The sequence below is a fragment of the Halichoerus grypus genome, chromosome 6 (assembly GCF_964656455.1).
Source record: "Halichoerus grypus chromosome 6, mHalGry1.hap1.1, whole genome shotgun sequence".
NCBI classification, from domain to species: domain Eukaryota; kingdom Metazoa; phylum Chordata; class Mammalia; order Carnivora; family Phocidae; genus Halichoerus; species Halichoerus grypus.
In genome coordinates, this window is record NC_135717.1 from 51,428,668 (window position 1) to 51,451,141 (window position 22,474).

General features: G+C 51.2%; 1 protein-coding gene across 2 annotated transcripts in view; it reads left to right on the forward strand.

The window, feature by feature from the left end:
• Nucleotides 1–639: 639 nt before the first annotated feature.
• The window catches only part of ECHDC3 (enoyl-CoA hydratase domain containing 3), a 34,709-nt gene continuing 12,874 nt past the window's right edge, over nt 640–22,474 (forward strand). The window contains exons 1-5 of one of the 2 annotated variants that reach the window (XM_078075134.1): nt 640–974; nt 4,888–5,009; nt 6,670–6,767; nt 12,002–12,202; nt 21,009–21,316. In XM_078075134.1, the coding sequence (XP_077931260.1) occupies nt 808–974; nt 4,888–5,009; nt 6,670–6,767; nt 12,002–12,202; nt 21,009–21,316 (896 nt within the window). In that variant the 5' untranslated portion in view covers nt 640–807. The other variant, XM_078075135.1, reaches the window with a different exon arrangement.

A 22,474-nucleotide genomic window follows, 5' to 3' on the forward strand; every position in this document is an offset into this window, starting at 1 on the left:
CCTGAGAAGGATCTCCCTTTCCCTCCCGGGTGCATTTGAAAAACCCAAGAGATAAATGTAGGGTTTTCGAGGAGAGGACACAAGGTCCTTCAAAAGGCAACGCCTGTGTGGAATACACCTCACGTTGTGACCTGTGATCACCTTGCAAGGCCTGAGCGGGTTTGCAGTGGCTGGGGTGAAGTAACAGGGTGGCGACCATAGCTCATACCAGTCGCTACCTGTTGACACTCATTTTCCTAATCTAGGCAAACCACCACATTCTCGGTGTTGGTGCAGAAAGGAACAAGCCAACCCTTTCCTTGCCTCCCCTGAACTCTATCTGGCCTTACTAAGGCAAACAATCCTGCCGGCCGGTTTAGTGTCTGCGCATCACACCCCAGACTCCACCCCTCAGCCCCACGGGGCCGAGGCGGGGCGGAGGGGGCGGGAGTGGAGGGGCGGGGGCGAGGCGGGGGCGAGGCGGAGGGGGCGGGGGCGGAGGGGCGGGGGCGAGGCGGGGGCGGTGGGGACGGGGCGGGCGCGGCCCGGACGGGGCGGGTGGGCGTGGCGCAGGTGGTGGCGCGGCGCGGGGAGCCGGGGCCGGGGCGCGGAGGGGCGTGGCCCGGCGGGGGCGGGGCGGGGGCGGGGCCATGGCGCGGAGGGGCGGGTCCGGCCTGCCAGAAGAGACAGACCTAGACCCTGGCTTGGGAGTTCTGGCCCCGGGTTCTCCGGTTTTGCCCGCGACCCGGAGCTGTTGAGGCGCTGCGGCCCAGCTCGCAGCAGCGGCCCTCGGGGCGTCCGGCCCTGTGGGGTGAATTTCTGGCTGCCATGGCCGCCACCGGCTTGCGGGCCTTCGGGACAAAGGGGCCCGGCTGGCTCCAGCGAAGCCCCTGGGCTCCGCTCTCCGCCGGCTTCTGCAGCAGGGGTCCGGCCGGGGCCGGGCGGCCGGAGCTCGGGCCGCGACTCACCAGCGCGCGGCAGCGGGACGGCATCAGGTCAGCGGCGGGGCCGTGAGAGCGCCCTGGCCCTCCCGGACCGGCGGCCCGCGGGCCTAGCGGGGCAGCTCCCAGGTCGGGGTGGGCGGCAGGGACCCGGGCAGAGAGATGGACAGTCACCCCACGCGGAGGCCGACGAGGACTCGGCCAGGGGTCAGCTCCATCCGCTGGGAACCCCAATTTGTGCGAATCCGGCCGGAGGCCGCGAAGGGAACCCGCGGACACGGTGTTTCCTGAAGTCCCTTGCCTGGGCACTGTAACATTTCGGATCCTGCAGGACACACAGGAGAATTTCAAATGGGACAGCCTCAGAAGGCCCCCGCACTGCCCCTAAACCCCCAGGGCAACCGAGCCGAGTCTTCATCGGACTTTAGGCTCAGGCGGGTGCGGAGAGCTTGGCAGGTGGCCCCACCGCTGATGTGGCCTTTGAGAAAGAGGGTTCTGTGCTTCTCACAACCTTGACCTGGTTCCAAGGCCCGGTTAGGCTTAGCCGAGCTGCTCCTTGGCCTTACCCCAGAAGTACCGAGGGGGGGGGAGCAGGTCAATATGTAGGACGAAGGGCACACTGTACTGAGCTCTGCCCTTTGGCTCAACAAGCCTAAAACCCTTAAAAAACAAAACAAAACAAAACAAACCGGTGCACAAACTGGAATTGGAGTAGTAAAGGTTGAAGGACTCCTAGCCCCACGCAGGCCTCACCCTGTTGTTTGCCGGGCCAGGGCAAAGGTACAAAGAGAGGCCTACCCAGCGTGCTAAGTATTTAAAAGTTACAAATCAAACTAACAGCTAAATATGTTTTCTTCTCTTACCCTAACAAGTGTATCTTCATAAGACCTGGAAGACCATGTATGAATTTATAATCCTGAGGCTCCTAGGAGTTCCCCAAAAGCAGTGAAGGCCCTGCTGCTGGCCTGCAACTTTTTTCTTTTCTTCCCACCCTATGCTCACCCCGTCACCTTTCTACCTGTCCTTCCTGCTGCTCTGCCAGGAGCTTGGCACACAGGTCTGCAGACAGCCCAACCAGCATGCCTCCATACTCTCTCTCCCCTCCCCTCCTCGAAATAATTGCTCTTGGCCACCCCATGGGCTTAAGGATGCCCCCCCGCCCCCGGCAAAGCCAGAGAATGTCAGAGTCGCAGGTAACCATGGCAGGGTTTGGAAGAGGGTGGTGATTTCCAGGTGGGCACGTCATACTCTTCAGGTGGGCCCCTGGCTCCCCTGGCAGGGCATAGCTGGAGCAGGGTGCCCAGAGCGGGGTACTCGAAAGTGCAGCACCCAGGCAGGGGTCCTTCTTGCTCATTTTCAAGGATGGTTCTGCTTCTGCAAATCTGGTTCCACCTGGTCAGAACCCTGACATCTGGCATGGCAGCCAGGTGACCAAAGAAGGTCTGGTTGAGTTCTCCAGAGCTAAACATGAGTCAGAAAGAGAGGCGATGGGAAGCATCAAGCTAACGGAAGTGCTCAGAATCAGTAAGCAGGAACCTCCAAATCCATCACTAAAGCAGTGGTATGTTAGGCACCAAGTTGGTGAGCTTGAACAACTCAGTCACCCTTCAAGCATCCCTTTTCAAAGCTGTTCCTCTCAGCAATGATACTGTCATGGAGTGAAAGGCGGCCGGAAATTGGGGTACCGTGCTAGGCACCGTACAGTCACCACCCCTAATCCTTCTGGCGGTCTGCGAGCTAGGTTATGTCGTCCCCATCCTACAGTGAGTAAACAAGTTCAGAGAGGTGGCAGCCTCCTCAAGGCCACACAGCCGGGAGGAAAGAGAGCCAGGAGGCAGGAAAAGGTCCATCTGCCTCCAAAGCTGTTTCCACTCCACTGTATAGCTCAGTGTGCTCGCCACTGAGGTTTAAAAGAGGTGGCAAAACACTAGGTGAGATGAAAATTTGCAGGAATTAGTGGAATTGGATGTGAGAAATCAAAATGCTATTTGGGGTCATTAATTCAGTCGGCAGGTGTCTGCCGAGTGTCTCCCCTGTGTGTGAACATGACAGGTGCCTCATCTCACGGACCTTCTGGGGGTTTACAATGATGTGATGGGCTCCGGACAGCTCATCGGGGCCTCCCCAGGGCCCATCTCCTGCCCTGCAGACAGAAATATTACACTTTTTATCACATGCTCTGGCGGTGACCTCACTCTTGGTGATTCCCCCTTTCCAGTGGTGGTGTTGGTGAAGCTGTAGGTGCAAGGCATCACACGTTTTGACCCAAGATTTCAGAAGAAATTCAGGAGAATTCAGACTGCTAAGATTTTTAGGAGGTGTTACCAGCCAGCTCTGATGGCCAGTTGAAGAGGGAAGAAATGAGGATCATTTAGGGGTGAGCAGAAGGCAAGGAGCCCTTTGAAGAAGTAGAGGAGGACAAGCTAGAGAAGCACCAAAAAACAGGAGACAGAAGGAGAGCATGATCCAAATGGCCATTGGATTTGGTTCTGGCAATGAGGAGATTCTCGGCGAGGGCAGACTGAGTGGAGTGGCAGGAAGAGAAGCCTGGCTGTGCTGGGTTGAGAAGTGAACTCAGCAATTCAGAGCACTCTGACAGGGTGTGGAACGCAGCAGCCAAAGGGTTAATGGGCCACATACGAACAGACGCCAACATGCAGCAAGGCCATCCGGGCGCCGGCGTCCTTCTACACGATTTTGCCCAAGGCCTTAGAATTTAATTTAAGCATATGTCACTGACGGGATGGCAGCTCCTAGGTTTGCTACAGAAAAGCACACTCATTATCTTACTGGAAGGTTCCGTCAGCACTTCTCTTACCACACCCCAAAACACGGGTTTCATCGCCTATCGGCCTATCAGCTGCAAGTCATTCTTGGCACTCAGGAGGAAAGGTGTTGATGAGAAACAAAACGATGACTGTCACAGTCATCTGAAGATGGCAGCAAAGCCGGAACGGTGTTCCAAAGAAAATGGGTATTCGTGGAGCACTGAAATAAAGTCAGTCACCGAAGTGGTTTTCCAGAAGCCAGTGGCCCAGAGGGCTATTTAAGGAGGAGCCAGGCTGACACATAGCAGGAGGAATAGCAGAGCCACAGAAAGAGAAAGGCAGAAAACATGTAGCCGGGGGCCAAGGGGAAATAGATGCAACATATAGAACAATAGCCTGGAGTCTGGCTCCCTGCCCATTCCGTTTCACCGCACAAATCAGACCCTTCTGTGTACAGGCAGACAGATGACAATACCGGTTCTTTTAATTAGCACGTGGGATACCTTAAAACAGCGAGACCTTGGCATGCCAGCTCCTCGTTGGAGGACGTGTCCAGAAGAGCCCTCTTGCTCTTTGCCCCTGTCCTTCTGTTCTTCCCACATTGGCCGTCCTCAGCATGAATTATTTGGCAGAATTTCAGGATGCCGCTATAAAAACACAGAAAGATGCTGTCACCCATGCACATCGGCCACTGCAACTGCGCTGCCTCCTCGGTGGGGTGCATGGGGAAGACTCGGGGGGCGTCTTTTCATTCTCGGCTCCTTCCCTAACCTTACTCTCTTGAACAGCAGAGAGACCGGAGCTGAAGGTAGCCACAGTGTGGCAGCTTTCTCTGGCTCCCGCTGTGGACTTCTAAGCCTCAGCGCCTCTCGGAATGGGCAGTGGTGATTTTTGGAACTGCTGTAACCTGCCCTTTGGGTGGAGGTGGCAGTCCTGTTTCTGACAGCAATCATGGAGACAAAGAGAAACAAACCCAGGGAACGAGGGAGGAAACCCAGCCCACTTTTCAGGTAGTCTCCTTGTTTTGCCTTAACTATAATTCCAGATAGTTGGCAGACCCTCTCAGGTGCCTCTAAGCACCCATGGCTCTCTTTTCTGGTGTTTTAAAAAATAGCCCCCGGGGTGAGAAAAGAATTGTGGGGGTCCTCACTTGTTTTGATTTCGTGCACGACCCAGTAATTATAAAACGTTCTTCCCAGGAACATTGTCCTGAGTGATCCGAAGAAGAGGAACGCGCTGTCATTAGCCATGCTGAAATCTCTGCAAAGTGACATTCTTCACGAAGCGGAAAGCAAAGATCTGAAAGTCATCATCATTTCAGGTATTTATCTGATATCCATCCTCCGTGTTCTTGCAGGACCTGGAAGCGGTTTCTCAAAATTCTTTGGTCAACTGGGGCATTCCTTCGCTTACGGGAGAATTGTTTTTGAAGCTCCTTTACAAGAGCATTATGAAAAAACTCCTGTGTAGTTAACCGGGGAAATGATAGGAAAGATTACTGTGTGGTGAGAATATGTCTTTTCCTTTTTGTCAGATGTGTCAGATACGAAACATTGCCACCCTTGGCCATGCTGGTCTTCCCATCAAAATCAGAGAACTGATTTCTTCGTGGATCTGATAAGATGGATTTATAATCACTAATGCTTTTGGTAGACTACCTAGTTGGCTAGGACAGGCTGCTGGGCAATTGATTGGTTTGTCTTTTCCGCTCTTAACTAAGCTTTCCACCGAGATCTGTGGTCTTCTTCAATGGTGCCAGAAAGCATGCTAGATTTTGCTCATTTCTTCCCGTGCTCTTTTTCCAGTAAGACTTTTTACCAAATCATCTGGTGCTGATGACAGGGGTATAAATAATAGCAGTGCCAGCATTTTAAAGCAACTGCAGAAAAATAAAACAGATGCTGCCCTATGATGCACTATTTTTTAAAAAATTAAGAATCGGTGTTTCTGGAGGGAGGTACTCAGAATGTTACCTTCTTGTCTGTGGTTGGATATAAATTTTCAACTTTAAAAAAAAAATTTTTAATTTATTTTTGTGTGTGTGAGAGAGAGAGCATGCGCGAGTACGGGGGGTGGGGAGAGAGGGGCAGACAGAGAATCTCAAGCAGACTCCACACCCATCATGGAGCCTGATGCAGGGCTTGATCTCATGACCCTGAGATCATGACCTGAGCTGAAATCAAGAATCAGACGCTTAACCAACTGAGCCACCCAGGCGCCCCCAAATTTTCAACTTTTTACATGGCGAAGGGAAAAGAGATAGAGCAAATACTATCCAGCCGCCATGGGGGTGTAACCCAGATGCAGTGAGGCAGCCAACTCTGAACGGTACAGTTTTCTCACCTGTGTGCAGGGAACAGTATTGTCTGTCCCGGCAGCCACAGGGAAAGGGAAATAGGAGAAAGTGTTACCAGTTGATCGATGGAATTACATTGCATCATCGTTGCTAATGGCAACAGTAACAGTAAAACCACATCCTCAGATCCCTCGTAAAAATAAAGGGGCTCTCTTCACACTCCAACCTTCCTGATTCCAACCTGTGTGGGTGGCCGTTTTCTGTGGTCCAGAGGACAGGGACACTGCGGGAGGCAGGGTGGGCTTGATGGGCCCAAATGAGTCTACACACTCAGGCCAGACCAAGTCCGGAAACAGAAGTGTGAAACTGGAGGGATAATTCTGGAGAGAGTACATTCGCCGTGGTTACTGAGCCTTCTCCTTGTTGGCATAACATGTTTTCGCTGGTTCCACCGCAGACCTTTGAGAACCGATGCCTCACCTTACGTTGTCACCACAAAATACTGGCTGTCACTTTTCAAGCGAAATGGAATTATTCTTATCAAAATCGAGCCATTAACTTTCTCTAAGTGTCCATGACCTCAACGCGATTGCTAGTTATCCTGTAGGTAAGTAAGTGAACATTTAAGCTTGGCTGTTTACATCTCTTTCTATTCTTTTCTTTTCTCCACTGGAAACATTTGCAGCTGAGGGGCCCGTATTTTCTTCTGGGCATGATTTAAAGGAACTGACAGATGAGCGAAGCCCAGGTTATCATGCCGAAGTATTTCAGACCTGTTCTGAGGTAAGCCAGGATGAGGGTCGACATCGAACACCCGAAAATGATAGTTACATGAAATATGGAATTAGGCTTCCACTTTGCAGATAAGGCTTTATCTATGAGACCTAGTCACTGCAGACTGGTCACTGGTGCATCCTTCACCCAGGCCACTATTTGGTTTCGATTTTTAAGAAGTGACCATGGTTTGTGATTGATCTTGTTACAAGCCAAAGAAAGTAAACTATAGGCTAGTGCTGATAGTTGCTGCCCCCAAGATCATGGGGGTGTGTCTTGGTAGATGTGTCTTAAGGAAGAGGTGAAGGGTGGGGGTGTACATCTTTAGAGGGGAAGAACCTAAGATTAGTATAATTTTTTTTTTAATTTTAAACTAAAACATCTCTGTTAATGGGAGAGAGAGAATATTTGTGAATAGAATAATAATAATGATTTTAAAGATTGTTTCTTTTTTTTTTTAAGATTTTATTTATTTATTTGACAGAGAGAGAGAGAGAGAGACAGTGAGAGAGGGAACACAAGCAGGGGGAGTGGGAGAGGGAGAAGCAGGCTCCCCACCAAGCAGGGAGCCCGATGCAGGGCTCGATCCCAGGACCCTGGTATTGTGACCTGAGCTGAAGGCAGACGCTTAACAACTGAGCCACCCAGGCGCCCCTTAAAGATTATTTTCAAACCCTTCTTCCAACCAACCTTTGTAATCACCACCTCCAAGTGGGAAAATTAACCTCTTCACGTTTACTTCTCACTGTCTGTCTCTTTAACCATACGAAGGAGAGAAATTGCCCGCAGAGAGGAAGAGGAACAAAAGGTTTGAGATGATTATAAATATATTAAGTCAACCCCTGGATAATAAAAACCTGAATGTAGAATACAACTTTAGGTAATGCATTGCTCATTTCATAACTACTCATTGAGCACTACTGTATGCATAATACTTGCAAGGCACTGAGGGAAAAAGAAGGAAAAAACAAGGTTCCTGCCAAACTGAAACTGGATATGTAGGTGAGAAGCAAGACATAAAACAGTTTCAGGAGCGCCTGGGTGGCGCAGTCCGTTTAGCAACTGACTCTTGGTCTCGGCTCAGGTCATGATCTCAGGGTCGTGAGATCAAGCCCCATGTTGGGCTCCACGCCGAGCATGGAGCCTGCTTGAGATATTCTCTCTCCCCCTCCCTCTCCCATTCGTGCTCTATTTATTTTATAAATAAATATTTAAAAACTCTCTCTCTCAAATTAATAAATCAATCTTAAAACAAAACAAAAAAAGACCTAAAACGGTTTCATAACCTGATCCGAAGATTACTTCACCTAATTTTTCCTTCGTTCATTGACTTGCTCATTTATTTGGTCGTTAATGACTCAACAAATATTTCATGATAACTTCTAGATAGACGAGACAGAGGTGAGCAGCAGGGAGGCTGACAGGAAGGTGATTAAGATGCCGTCTCGACCACCATTTTTTTTCCTCGCCCTTCCAGAATGCAGCAAGGAGAGCCAGTTAGAGTGTTCTCATTTCATGGCAGGACCAGCCAGAAAAGCAACTGACTTGACGCTTCAGGGAGAGGCAGAAGCAACCTGGAGCTAAGGCTTCGGTCTTTTTGTTTCACATTAATGGTGTTTATGTAACATTCTGCTCTTGTGTTTGCCAAGGCACGGCGCTCTAGAAGTTATTTCTCTGCTAATATCCAGTGTGTTTGGCTAAAACAGAAAAGCATCAGAGAGAACCACTAGAGCCCTCCCATCCTCCCTAAAGGGCCTGCTTTTACCACTCTGCTGTGTCTTCAGGACCTGAGGTCTAAACGGGTCAGCAGGAGGGCCACGGGGGAGCCCGGGGCTGCTTCAGAGGAGAAAGGCCGGGTTTCGTGGAAGCTGGCAACCCCCAGTGAGCCTTTTTCAGGCTCACTGAAAAAAACACAGTGCAGGAACAGGACCTTGTCCTAACACAGGGAGATAGGAGTGAAAGTGCATTGATTTCTTGAATACTTTTTCTAAGAAAATCACATTGTCCTGGATAAATATGGGCATCATGAACTTGTGCAAGATTTCAATTTCAAAATGTAATCAACAGACAGATTGGGACAGAACGAGCTAGATATTTCACTGTTCCGTTCATGCATGAGAAAATTTGGATTTAGAGAGGAAGACGGAGCTTCCTGGCTTGACTCAGCATCTAAACTGTAGCAGATTCCCTGCAGACCACAAGTGCCTCCTGGTCATTAATTATTTACAAAGCACGAATAGGGTAAATTGAGAAGGAGAAGAAACACGTGGCCGTGGGAGAGCAAAACTAACCCTCTGTGGAGCTGATGTGACAGATTTCCCTGGAGACCTACCCCTCGTGTCTCTTCTTTTGTCCTGTTGAAGTTCGAGGGTGGAAACCCTCATCCAGGAAGAGATTCTTCTCTTTCCCCTCACCCCCACCAGTGAAATGGCAACGGGGCAAGGCCCCTGACGGAGCCCTCAGTAACGCTACTGAGTGAGGCTAAGCTATACTTAGGTTTATGTCACATTTTGGAGCAGGCAGAGACCAGGAAAAATATTTAGTTCAGGAAGGTAAACTAGGAGGGATAATCATTTATTGACTACCAAGGGATTGATTGCCCCAGCTGATTTATTATCTAGCTTGTCTTTTTCTTTCCTGAATTGCTCTCTAACTTTATTTAAAATACACTCTGTGGGGCACCTGGGTGGCTCAGCCCATTGGGTGTCTGACTCTTGATTTCTGCTGGGGTTGTGATCCCAGTAGGGCTCCTCGCTCAGTGCTGGAGATTCTCTCTCTCTTCTGCCCCTCTCCCCCCCATGCGTGTGCACATGCGTGCGTGCTCTCGCTCTCTCTCAAATAAATAAATCTTTAAAAAATAAAAAAAATTTTTAAATAAAATATTTTTTGGGGTGCCTGGCTGGCTCAGTCAGTAGAGCATGTGACTCTTGATCTCAGGGTCATGGGTTCAAGTCCCATATTGGGTGTGGAGCCTACTTAAAAAAAAGTTACTTAAAATATGTTTTAATTATACAAATAATTAACATCGTGGAAAATTTTGAAAATCCAGAAAAATAGAAGGAAGGAAAATAAACTGCTGATCCTGGACCATGATCATACCACCCAGATAGAATGCTAGTATTTAGTATATTTCTTTCAAACCTTTTCTCATGTGAAGCTATTTGTCTGAATAATCATACATAAGAGCAATTATACTGTATAATTGTATAATGTGACTATAACATTGAATGCTTACCATGTGCCACATAAGGTTTCGAATACTTTAGACATATATATAATTCTCATGTTCTAGAAGGTTTGTACTATTCTTATGCCCATTATTATACCCGGGTGTGAAGACCGAGCGATAGCCAGTGGCTAAGTGGCAGACTGAGCATCAAACCCCAGGAGCCTGGCTCCAGCCCACTATGCAAGACCCAGACCACCACCACGCTGCTGTGTCTGGTGGAAAATCTCATAATGAGAACACAGCATTCCATTAAAGGGACAATTAGTTTACATAGCCATTTTTCTTATTTATTTATTTTTAATTATTTATTTGAAAGAGAGAGAGAGCCCTAGCAGGAGGCAGAGGGAGAAGCAGACTCCCTGCTGAGCAGGGAGCCCAACTCGGGGCTCGATCCCAGGACCCTGGAATCATGACCTGAGCCGAAGGCAGACGCTTAACCAACTGAGCCACCCAGGTGCCCCTTCTAATTTATTTTTATATATTTATGTTACTTATTAATTTTTCACTAATATAAAATAATTTTTTGAACATCTTTGCCCAGACAGCTTTTTACCTATTTTAGGATTTTTCCTTAGAAGTGTTCCCTAGATGAAAGGTATGAATATTTTTAATATTGTTGGAATCTACTCTAAGTATTTTCCCACCAGGTTGTATAGAATCCTAGTGCTTCCTAGAGGGCACACAGGAGACACAGACCGTTCAACGCTAATCACGGCCAAGTGACTTTTCATAAGTAACCAGTTCATTAGGTGACAGACGACACTCAGCAAAAAAAAAAAATCTTTCTTTGCAGCAAGACATTAGAAGTTCTTAAGCGTTCTTCTCCTTGCTCTTGCAGTTCACTGAGAATGAGCTCTATCACTGACCATCCTCATCCTCACCTAGAGTTCTCAAACCCCCTAAATCCATGAACAGTTTGGGGTGCGGATATATATGTGTGCATTCTTCCGAGGAGAGGGTCATTAGCATTTGTCAGATTCTCAAAAGGTGACCCCCTAAAAAAAGTCCAAACCACTACTATAGAATATGATATCATATCCCTAAATATATAAGGGTTATTTTATAATAAAGCTGACAAATATAACACGTTTGTGAATGCAAAAGGCTGAGTTCCTTGGGCAAAATCTTCAAATCAATGAAAGGTCATTTTTTTAGAGTTGCCGCTGTGGGAAACAAGCCCAGATGTAGTGGCTCCTTCCCACCTGCCCTCCTTCCCTGCCAGGGTTCAAGGTGCAACTATTTATACATCCAAGTTACCATAGCAACGCAATCTGTTTAGAGTGGCATGAAAAAAATGGAGAAATAAACCAAGTTATTTGGTAAGCTGCAAAAATAAGTTAAAAGCTCTGGCGATTTATGCGGTGGAGAGAGGGGAAGCGTCACATGAGCAAGTTTTCTGGCTCCTCTCTGTGCAGGGGCCCTGTTTGGGGAGTTTTGTTTATTTTGATGACAGCAGGGCGTAGCAGGGCGTCCCCGCACCATTGTAATAGAATTGAGAGAATGTTCCCTGCGGTAATTTGAGAAGTAATTACTACGGAAATTGCCTTCCAGTTCCTTTTCCGCCTTAATTTTTCAAGAAAGTATCAAATACCAGTTTCGGACTTGCCACCGCGTTCCCCAGAGATCAAAATCAGCTCTGTGCTTCAGGGGGGCTGCTGGGGACCAGTCAGAGGGGACCGTGACCTCACAGCGGCGTCCTGCCAGGCGTGGGAAGACCAGGGCTGTGCCGTCAGCCCCTGCATCCCGCCGCCTGGGCGAGTGCCTTCCCCTCTGAGCCTTCGCGGCCCGGTTGTCATGGAAGGTCCGCTCCTCCCCTGGGTCTCAGGAAGACCAGACGGTCGGTATTTAGTGCTCGCTTGGTTCTCTTCATGCCTCCTTTCCCCCTTCCCCCCCGAGACTCTGAGCTAATGCACACAGAAAATGCTCTGCGAAGGGTGACATCACATACACTGATACATGTGAACGTTGCGTTTCGCTCCCGGGCAGAAACGAAGTGGTGTGTTTGCTCCTCCAGGTCATGATGCTGATCCAGAACCACCCAGTCCCCGTCATCGCCATGGTGAACGGCTTGGCCACCGCGGCCGGCTGCCAGCTGGTCGCCAGCTGTGACATCGCCGTGGCCAGCGACACGTCCTCTTTCGCCACTCCGGGGGTGAACCTTGGGCTCTTCTGCTCCACGCCGGGGGTGGCCTTGGGGAGAGCGGTGCCGAGAAAGGTAACTGAACTCGCTGGGCCCTGCAGACGTGATCCTCCAGGGCACGGGGTGGTCGGTTCCAGCACTCGCCCGGAGTGTGGTTGGCGCGGTGTGCCACGGCGTCCCTTCTCGTGCGCGCCCGCGGGGCAGGGGACGGCCAGCTGCCTGCCCCTCGGGGCAGCTCCTTAGGTTCCTTACTCGATCTGTTGGTTTGCATAAAGGCACACGTTCTTGTCATCTTACTGGCCCCGCCTTTGAAGCCTGGTTTTGTTGGGCCACCTAGGGAGGTAGGTCAGTATCTGGAGCTAGGACGCTAGTGTCACTGGCTTATTGTTTGCCCGCAACCTGTCTTGTTCCAGAAGGGACTGAAAAGAGCTGATTCCCTGAGTGTGTCAGGTTCAGAGCGGTGACGTGTCAGGAGCAAGAACAGTCCGTGCTGGGTAGATCGGCTCTGTCCCAGAAGGAGCCGCATTACAAAAGGTGTTTTGTCGTTGGCTGCCCAAAGGGAAGTCCATTTTCTTCACAAAACTCTCTTCCTTCTTATCACATCATAAAATAATATTTACTAAGCATCTCTTACGTGTAAACCAGGGGTTTCCTCGCTCTAGAAAAAAATACATCCTCATTCTCAACTGGAAATGTGTTTTCAAAAAGGGAAAGTTTGGCAAAGTCATGTAACGTTGGGGAACCTAAACTGCTTTCTAGAATATATTACCCATTTTACCATCAACTACAAAAATTAGCAGTTGCCCATATGCCTGAGGCACCAAAGAGATAAGACCCAAGGGAAATCAAGCTGTAGGACCAAGAAGTTTCGGGATGCATTCCTTTCTTGTAGGGTGCCTCCTCACTAGTTTTCACAGAACCGTGTATTCGTGACAAAGGTCAGAAGACAGATCCTGCGAGCACACACACGCAGGGACGCCAGCTGAAAGTGGGCAAAGGGTGAGCTGTCAAACACAACAGCTTGCTAAAACTTTTGCACACTAAGGGGGTTTCATCCTGTCAGGAGACACGTTCACCTTAAATGCATATATGGTAATTGAGTAAATACTTCTTAAGTCCCTACTTTGTGCCAAGTACATTAAATTGAAGTACATCTCAAATATATTGTCAGAGCTCGTTCACAAACTAACTTACAATTGTGCAAATCAAGTTGCAAATCAAATCTTGCATAGTCAAAGGCAGTTGGACTGGTTACCCCATCTGCCGCTGTTCATCTTGAACACCTGATGTTCTGGAAGGGTCCACAGTAGGGCATTTAAACCTTTGTAACAGCCCTGCTGTCAGGATAAGAATCCATTTCTTTCTTAACACAAATAAACTTTTCAAATCGAGGCTTATAATGGAGTCCTAGAAATGTAAACATTGTTATCACATTTTGTCAAGTTTTAAATTAGTTTTTGAGAAGAGAAAAAAACAAATGTGACACATACAGGCCTTAAGTTTTCAGGAAGCCCAGCGCTCAGAACCACCTTGCGTAACTGCCCAGCATGACGGATGAAGGGGCAGGACGTGGCAAGACCCAAAGCGGCTTCTACCTCCCACGGCAGTTTTGGCAAGGGCCAGGCCTGCCGAGAAGATGAGGGCAGAGTTTCCAGTATTGTCCCACTCAGCTCCCTGATCTGCACTCTTTGTGATCTGATCCCCTGGGTTTCTTCCCAGCTAGCAGTCTGCAAGTGGTTCAGAGTTGCCCTCTGGGTTCATGACTACCCAGAGGCGTGAAGCGGATACAGTTTGGGGTCAGCACTCATGACCTGAAATCACAATACCAATAAAGGGAATTCAGTGAGAAGAAAAGTCTGTCAGAACGTAGGGCCTTTGCCGGGTTGCTGGATCTGCAGGTCTCACCTGTGCAACCCCCTGGAGGAGGCAAGTAGGGATTCATAAAAATCTAAACACAACCAGAAACACCCCTCCCTGCGGTCATTGCTTGGTTGCGCCCCTATGAGCACATCCATGCACAGGCCCGTGGGCTTCGGTGGGTGGTGGGCCCCTGTCCCCTCGGCGCATAGCCACAGGGAAGCGAGCAGGTGCTTTTGCAGGCTCACCTGGCCTGGGAGCTCCGCCCTTTCCGCCGCAGCTGGAGCCACAGGTGTGGGCCACCGGCGCCCTCTGCTGGTCACCGTGGGAACCGGCTCAGCAGAGCCGCCGTCCGGGCGCCGGGAGCAGAAATGATGGAGTGCAGCCCTTGTGTTCAAGCCAGACTGAGCCTGCGCATGAATAATTTTCCACATTTGTAAAGCGTTTCTCTCCTCTGGCGTGAGTTAAATAATGCATCTTCACTGCGCCCTATAAACAGCCTGCCTGGTGCGGTGCTGTCCTCCCCAGCCGGGGCGGGCCTCGCCCAGCAACGTGGCGCCAGTGCCTCAGGCACTTGGTATCACGGGAGAGCGTGTGAAAGAGCCAAACCCCCGCCTCCCCGGCCCCTCATTTCTCTGCGGTGGGAACGCTGGCTTCCTCCTCTCTGCCCGTGGTAATGCTGTGTATCTGTGGACTCCGATTTCCTCAGAGCCTAGTTAGAACAGAGTACAACTCCCAAGCTGGAAAGAGTGTTAGGGTCTTGCTCCTCGGCCTGCTATGGAGACCGCCAGAGAGCCTGAGAAATGCAGGGTCACAGCCCCCCCAGACCGGCCACATCAGAATCTGCACTTTAACAGAGATTTGCAATGGCCTCGGCGCCTTCGAGAACATGTAGTTCAACCCCCCAATTTACAAGAGGGCCTGGGGGCGATTCAGGGCCTTACCTAATGTCTCCCAGCAACTAATCTGGCCCCGCGGCCCTCCCGTCAGCTTCCTTCCTCCCTGAGCCCTTACTGCATGGCCAGCCAGTTGTTACCATAGATGTGACTCGCGGGGCCCCAAAGACCCCTCTGCTTTAAAGACTCACCCCTTTTCAGGGCTGTGATACCTAAAAGCCAATCAGAGATTCATACAAATGTACAGTTGGAATAGGCATGTTGATAATCATCAGGGCATTTATTAGATGCCGACTGAGTGCCCAGCAGGGTAGCGTTAGCTTTGCACTTACTGTCTCTCATCTTGACAATCCCACAGGAGGATGGAAGGCTTATTCCCATTTTCAGATGAGGAAACAGACTCAGAGGGCTTAAGTTGCATCCGTAAGGTCTTGTGGTTAGTAAGTGGCCCATCTGGGATTGGAACTCGGGGGACCAACTCTAGACCCAAATCCTGCTGCTTCCGGGGTTTGCCTTGGCCTCAAGTGCCCCAGAAAGAGGAAGCATTAAAACCCCAGCTTGGTAGGGGGACCCAAGAAGTGCCGTCATAAAAGGCAGCTTGAAGTGATGAAGGAGAAGGATGAGAGAAGGTGTCTTCTCTCTCATCTGAAGTTCCGGGGGACACTTGACATAGAAGCTTCAATCATAAGCAAAGATTGTGCTGATTAGCTAGAAAATAAGCAGGCTTTCTTTTCCTTAGAGAATACCACGCTGTTATCCAGCCCGCCTGGGTAAAATCCCCAAAGTCATTATGTGCTAACACTAGGACCCCAGTAGGCAGGTAAGGAAACCGAGGCCCAAAGAAGGGGCTGAGCCGGGCGGGGCTCTTGACCTTACTCCCATCAAGACTTCCTTCAGGCGTGGCATGAATCCCCCGAAGATCTTCCCGGTCTTCTGGAATGAAAGAGAAGCCCGGGCAGTGGAAGCACGCAGGAGAACGTGCCCCGCCTGGCCCGTCTCCGGGCGCCACCTCCATCAGTAAGAGCCACGGGGGCCCCTTTCTCCCCATTCCCATCAAGTCAGATGCATCCGTCATTCGTCAGCCAGCCACCTCTCCTTCGTCCTGGTTCTTCACCTGTTCTCTTCTTTGCTTTTGAAAACTGGCTTTCCTGGGACGCCTCCTGGGAGGTGACATGTTTGTGGTGCTGCCTGGGTTTGAGCAGAGATTGAGAAGCGGAGCCCACATGCCTGACTCGAAGCCCCATGACCAAGCCGAGGCCACCCAGATCTGGTTCCAAAGCCCGACGAGACCTGGTGCACCAGGCCCTCCTCATGATCGCTCTCCACAGGAGTGTCTGTCACTTTCCATGAAGTGGGAAAGAGGATGGGGACATAAGTGAACCTACTACCATTTAACAATTCAGATTTTTTACTGTAAGTGAATCTGTGAATAAAGGAAGTTTGTGCCCGAAAGAAGTGATGATGGATCCAGGAGTCGAAGGGACTGGTCCAGATGATAGGGTCCCTTCAGCTACCTGCAGGCAAGGCTGCATTTAGAGTATTCCAGAAGGATGAGTGTCTTGTGTCTTTGAAAATATTTCCCTGTGAGGTGATTTCTGAAATTAGCAGTTCTCATACCCACTAGATAGCAGGTAGTAGGAGAGGCCGGGATGGTGCATGCTGAGCACAGAGCCCAGAACTTGGTGGGGACCCTTCAGATAGCTGTCTGACTGATTTCTGACGGTCTGCCGCGCGTTCTGACAATCTGTCTGTCTCTGTCTTTCTCCGCTTGGCTGACTGACTCACTGACTGAAAGGGAAAATATCTTCTGTCCAATGACAATCCCTTATGCTATACCTCAAGGTCACTTCCTTTTTGTGGATATTAGAGATCCTGAAATAACATTAGGGACCGTTTGTCTGGAAGGGAGTTTAAGAGGTCATGTATGTTCCTGTGGGCAGAGCCCCCCTGGCCTGACACACAGGGGACGCCCCTATTCATACCTCTCCAGGGGTGAGGACTCCACATTCTCCCAGACTGGTTCAGTTCAGGGACTTGGATGCTTTCTTTTCTTTCTTTCTTTTTTTTTTTAAATGAGTTTTTGGAGTTGCTTCGGAATTAAGACATTCAAAAACCTATAGTCTTCCTGTGTGTGTATTAGTCACCTTGGACTGCCATAATACATACCAGGGACTGGGTGGCAGAAAAAACAGAAATTTACTTTCTCGCAGTTCCAGAGGCTGCGAGTCTCAGCTCACCATGCCAGCAGATGTGAGGCCTGGTAAGAGCTCTCTTCCCAGCTTGGAGCTGGCCACCTTCCTACTATGTCCTACTCTGTCCTCATATGGCGGCGAGAGAGAGACACAGACGGAGACAGAGATCTCTAACTCTGCTCAGAAGGCCACCAATCCTATTGAATCAGGGCTCTACCCAATGACCTCAGTTAACCTTAATTACTACCCTAAAGGCCCCATCTCCAAGAACAGTTGCACTGGGGCTTAGGACTTCCACACATGCATTTTGGGGAGACACAATTCAGTGTGTAGCAGTGCTCTTCATACTTGTAGCTCTCCTATGTCAATCTTTGTTGGGTGAATGAATGTCCAAGAGAAAGTTATGCTCTGCTTGGAGTTCCTGCTCACGGAACCTGGCCCCCAGCCTCAAACACAGACTCGTGCCAGGCCCCGTGAGCAAGCAGAACCATCACAGTTCTTTCCCCCGGTTCATGTCTTGCTCAGATGGACCGTTTTCCCTAGCATTTCTGTTGCACTCGATGTGACCAGGAGGCCTGCGGTCCTTCGTTAGCTGTTCTTTACCGCATCTCTGAGAGACTCATTTGTACGCATGCGTTCCAGCTGGGGAAGGGGGAGAGGAGAAGCAACGTGCCCCGGGGTCCTTTGGAGGAGCCACACTCCGCAGGCGGGACAAGGCCCCTGCCTGCACCCTGGCCTGTGCCCGGGCCTGCAGAAGCTTGGACCCCAAAGGACTCACCCTGAAAACTTGGAGCACTTGGACCCTGGGTGGCTGCAGTCTCTGAGCCAGACAGGTGCTCTGTAGGCGGGTCATGGAAGCAGGGGAAGGAGAACGGAACCGAGGAGGCTCAAGAAGAGAAAGAGAGACATAGGAAAAACAGAGACGCTGAAGAAAGCATCTATTGGAGGAAAGCGTTGACAAGGGGATTGTCCCATGGACAGATCATGAGCCCAGCCAGCAAGTATGGACTTCTCCACTGAGCCAGCCAAAGGAGCACATACTACTTTGATTTTAATGATTTCCTCCTTCCGACTCCGCTACCATTCATAGCTACTCTTTTTAGAAAGATTTTTATTTATTTGAGAGAGAAAGCATGCGAGGAGAGGAGCAGAGAGAGAGGGAAAGTAAGGGAGAGAATCCCAAGCAGGCTCCACGCCCAGCATGGAGCCCGACGTGGGGCTCAATCTCACAACCTTGAGATCATGACCTGAGCCGAAACCAGGAGCTGGATGCTCAACTGACTGAGCCACCCAGGCGCCCCCTGTAACTGACTACTCTTGGAAGGCTATTTGAGGTCTTGGCCATTGCTGTAAAGGGATTGATGACTTGTCTTCACTGAATTTGATTTTCAGTGTTATTTTCAGGGCTGGCCACTGTGTGCTCTGTGGTCCCCATGAATTTCTTGAGAGCCGCCTGCATGAACGGAGGAAAAGAAAGGCTGGAAGGTGCAGTGGCCCTGCTTTCCCCTGGCTTCTGATCCATGTCCCCGCTGACATATGCTTCTCAGGCAGTGACAGACCGCACATTGTCCCGGCCCCTTCATGTGACTCACTGGGTGTCTTCAGCGGGGTCTTAGCATAAGCCCTTAATCAGCAGGACCTGGCTTTTAGCTCCACGTTCAACCAGGGGCTTCCAACCTGCTTTGGAGTGATGATACTTTCCTGGTCAGCTAACACATGGCCTCTGGAGCAACCCACGGGCATCCTGTACCTGCTGCCTCCAACATGTAGTCACTACATTCCCCCGAACTGGACAAAGCTGGGACTTTGTCCATCCCCTAACTTCGCAGAGGAGAAGCTGGCCAGCATCACTTGCCCCAACTGCCAGTCCAGTGTGTATTCCACTTGTCCCCACCAGGGCAGGAGTCCTCGAGCCCAGCCTTCTGACCCCTCCTTCTTTACCAAAGCTCCCTCCCTAGCTGCGACAATCTAGTGTCATGATTTTAAAAACCATCTAAATCGGTGGTTCTACACTGGGAGCAATACTGGTTCCAGGGGATGTCTGACAGTGGCTGGAGAGCTCTGTGATGGTCACAGCTGTTGCGCTGGGACATGTAACTCCTGGCACCTGGCAGATAGAGACCAGGGATGCTGATAAACCTCTGCAAAGACACGACCATCCCACACAGCAAGATATCACCTGGCCCCAAATAGACAACGGCACCAAGGTTGAGAAACCTAGTCAGTAGCATGATCTAAATGCTAATGCCCCCCAAATTTGTATCTCAAGCTAGTCCCGTTATCTATTACTGCAGAGTGAACCACCCATAACTCAGTGGCTCAAAGCAGCAACAGTAATTTGTTGAGCTCATGAATCTGCAATCTGGACGGGGCTCCCTGAGGAAGGTCCTCTCTGCTCTGCAGTGTGTGGCCTCAGCTGGGAGGAACTGAAGATGGGGGGGTGAGCGTCGTCTGAGCGCTTGCTGACCCCCGTGTCTGGTGGCTGGGCAGCCTCTTGGCAGGGACCCCACCTGGGCCGGTCACTGGAACACTTCACACGGCCTCTCCTGTGTCTTGGCTTACCCACACACCATGGCACCAGGTTCCACGACCAGGTGGCCCAAGCAAACGAGCCAGGTGGAAGCTGAGCCACCGCTCTGACCAAGCCCCCAAAGAACGGAAGCCTCCCCTCTGCTATACCACCTGCTTTCATCCATCCATCCCACAAATCACTCATCGATAAATAACTAGTAAGCTGCCTACTGTGTGCAAGGTGCCCTTCTGCTGCTGGCGGCCCAGAAATCAACAGAACAGTTTAAAAAAAAAAAAAATCCCTGACCTGGTGGTGTTTACCTGCTAGCAAAGGAGATAATACGATACACAAAATCAGCACGTCAATATAGAGTGTGTTAAATGGCAGAAGCGCAAAGGATGCAGATACAGCCAGGAAGGGGCAGAGCACCGGGGTGTGATCTGCAGATTGACTAGCGTGGTCAGGGAGGACCGTGTGGACAGGAGGACGCCGAAGCCGAGACCTGACGAGGACAAGGGCACCAGTCTTGAGGACGCCTGAGGACGGAGCATCGCAGGCCGAGGGAACACCCAAGTACAAGCACCCCTAGATGACAGCATGCCCGGTGCGCTCAGCTCAAGGAACAGCGGGGCGGCAGGGCAGGGGTGGGGTGGGGGGGCAGAAAGGCGCCTCCCCACCTGTGTGCTCCGTGTGCAGCAGGAAGCCCTCTTTGAAATCGTGGCTTTGAATCTCAAGAGGCCAGGCTTTGTAGAATTAGGGAAGCGAGACGCAGGACGCGGCAGGCTATGGAACGGAGCCAACCACGGAGAGCAGGGAGCCCGTACCCCTCTTCTGCAGGCCTGAGAAGTGTGGGGGGAGAGGGGTCCACGGACGGAGGCGGCCCCTTGTGTAAGTTACATCGTGCCCTGATCCTGCGACTGGTCCCTGGAGGGCATTTCCTTTCAATCCCTCCTCCTCGGGTTTGGGGGGGGGCGGGGACTGCTCTTTCAACCACACTGCGGTGGTGGCGTCTCTGAGCACTTTCCGGAGAGCGGCCGCTGCGTTGGTCTGGGGCAGGCGGGGGGCTTCGGCGTCGGTTCCCTCCCATCAGATGTGGCCACGCCCCGTGCCCGGCCCTCGTAAGAAGCAGAGGGGAGCTCCTGGCCTTGGGGGCGGGGGGTGCCGGGAGATCAGCCCTGGGGAAGGAGCAAGGGACCCTTCCCCGGGCACTTGCATGCTCCTTGCTCTCGGAGAGCTCCAACCCTGTGCCTGGCAGGAGTCTGGGTGTCGCAGACGTCGGGCCTGACGGATGACATGTTATTTGAGGAAGCAGGTGACCGGGCTGAGATTGTCGGGAAGTCAGTGGACTGGAGGGGAGAGGGTGGGGCTTGGCTAGCAGGGGGTCATGGGGAGCGGGCCTTAGTGACCCAGGTTTCCTCCCGCAGGTTGCCTTACAAATGCTTCTCACCGGGGAGCCCATTTCCGCCCAGGAGGCCTTGCGGCACGGGCTGCTCAGCAAAGTCGTGCCAGCGGAGCGACTGGAGGAGGAGACCATGAGGATCGCAGGCAAGATTGCCTCCTTGAGCCGTCCCGTGGTGGCTCTGGGCAAGGCCACCTTCTACAGGCAGCTGCCCCAGGACCTTCGAACGGCCTACCACCTCACCTCCCAGACCATGGTGGACAACGTGGCCCTGAAGGACGGGCAGGAGGGAATCAAGGCCTTCATCCAGAAGCGAAAACCCATCTGGTCGCAGTGAGTGGTCTCACCAGAGACGTGCAGGAAGAGGGGGCCCCCACCCCCCTTCTGACGCCCCAACACCACTGCTGCCTCGTGACTCTGCGAAGGCAGCCTGCTGTGTGACAGCAGCCATGGCTTCAGTGTGCGTGGTCTGTAGGAAAGGCCATGACCGCCTGGGGAAGGGAGGAGGTGGGGAGTCCAAGTGGAAGGCCGGCCAGCCTGTGCCGGCTGGCTGGGGAGCACAGGGCAGGGGGGGCTGGTCCTTGAGATGCTCCTTCAAGGACCATAAGTGGGGGACCGCCTGACAGGGGAGAAGGTGAGGATACAGGGGGACGCCAACCAAGCTCTGCCTCCAGAAATGTGCCCTGAGGTGGAGGTAGTTCTGGCTGCCCACGAGCGGCCACACATTTCGAATCTCCACGAGGTGTTCCTCCACACTGAAAATCTCCTCGATTCTGCTTCTCAACAGAAATGGCTTTTGGACTAATCTTCTATGATTTAAAAAGATTAAATATTGAGAGGGACTGGTAATTTTATCTTTCCCCAGCCAGGCTGCAAGCTGTCCAAGAAAAGAAAAGAAAACCAATGACCTCTTTTCTCTGTAAGCCCATACTCGGGGGCGCACACCAGGTGCCTGATGGTTCTGTAATGAACGTCCTGGCCATCCGAGATCCCGACACCAGGACCCTGGGCTAAACCCGGGGATGAAAACATCAGGGAGAGGTAGGAGGGACACAGGACACATGTTCTACCCACTACACACCACCTGTTCTGCTCAGCCTCGGGGAGGCGGTACAAACCAGCACCAGGCATCTGAGCTCCCCAGCTGAGCGAGCACATGCATCAGGACCTGAACCTGTTCCTCTCTGGCTCCGGATCCAACCTGGCCCAAGACATGTCCCAAATCTCTTGTCCTCAAGCTTTCACATAGGGCTTATTATTTTCTTTTAAGCCAGTTTTTCTTCCTTTGGAGTAGAATGTGGCCATAAATGTGGTCAGTACCAAGGCTGAGATGGAGAAGCATGGGGCTCTACCCTGGGGCTCGCACGCATTGCAATGGATGTCCCCAGTGTTTCCACAGGTTTCTATTGAGATTGACAATTTTTTGCTTTGCCTGAGTTTAGAAAGGTTAAAAAAAAAAAAAAAGTGTTTTCTTGGAAAGGAGGAACTTGT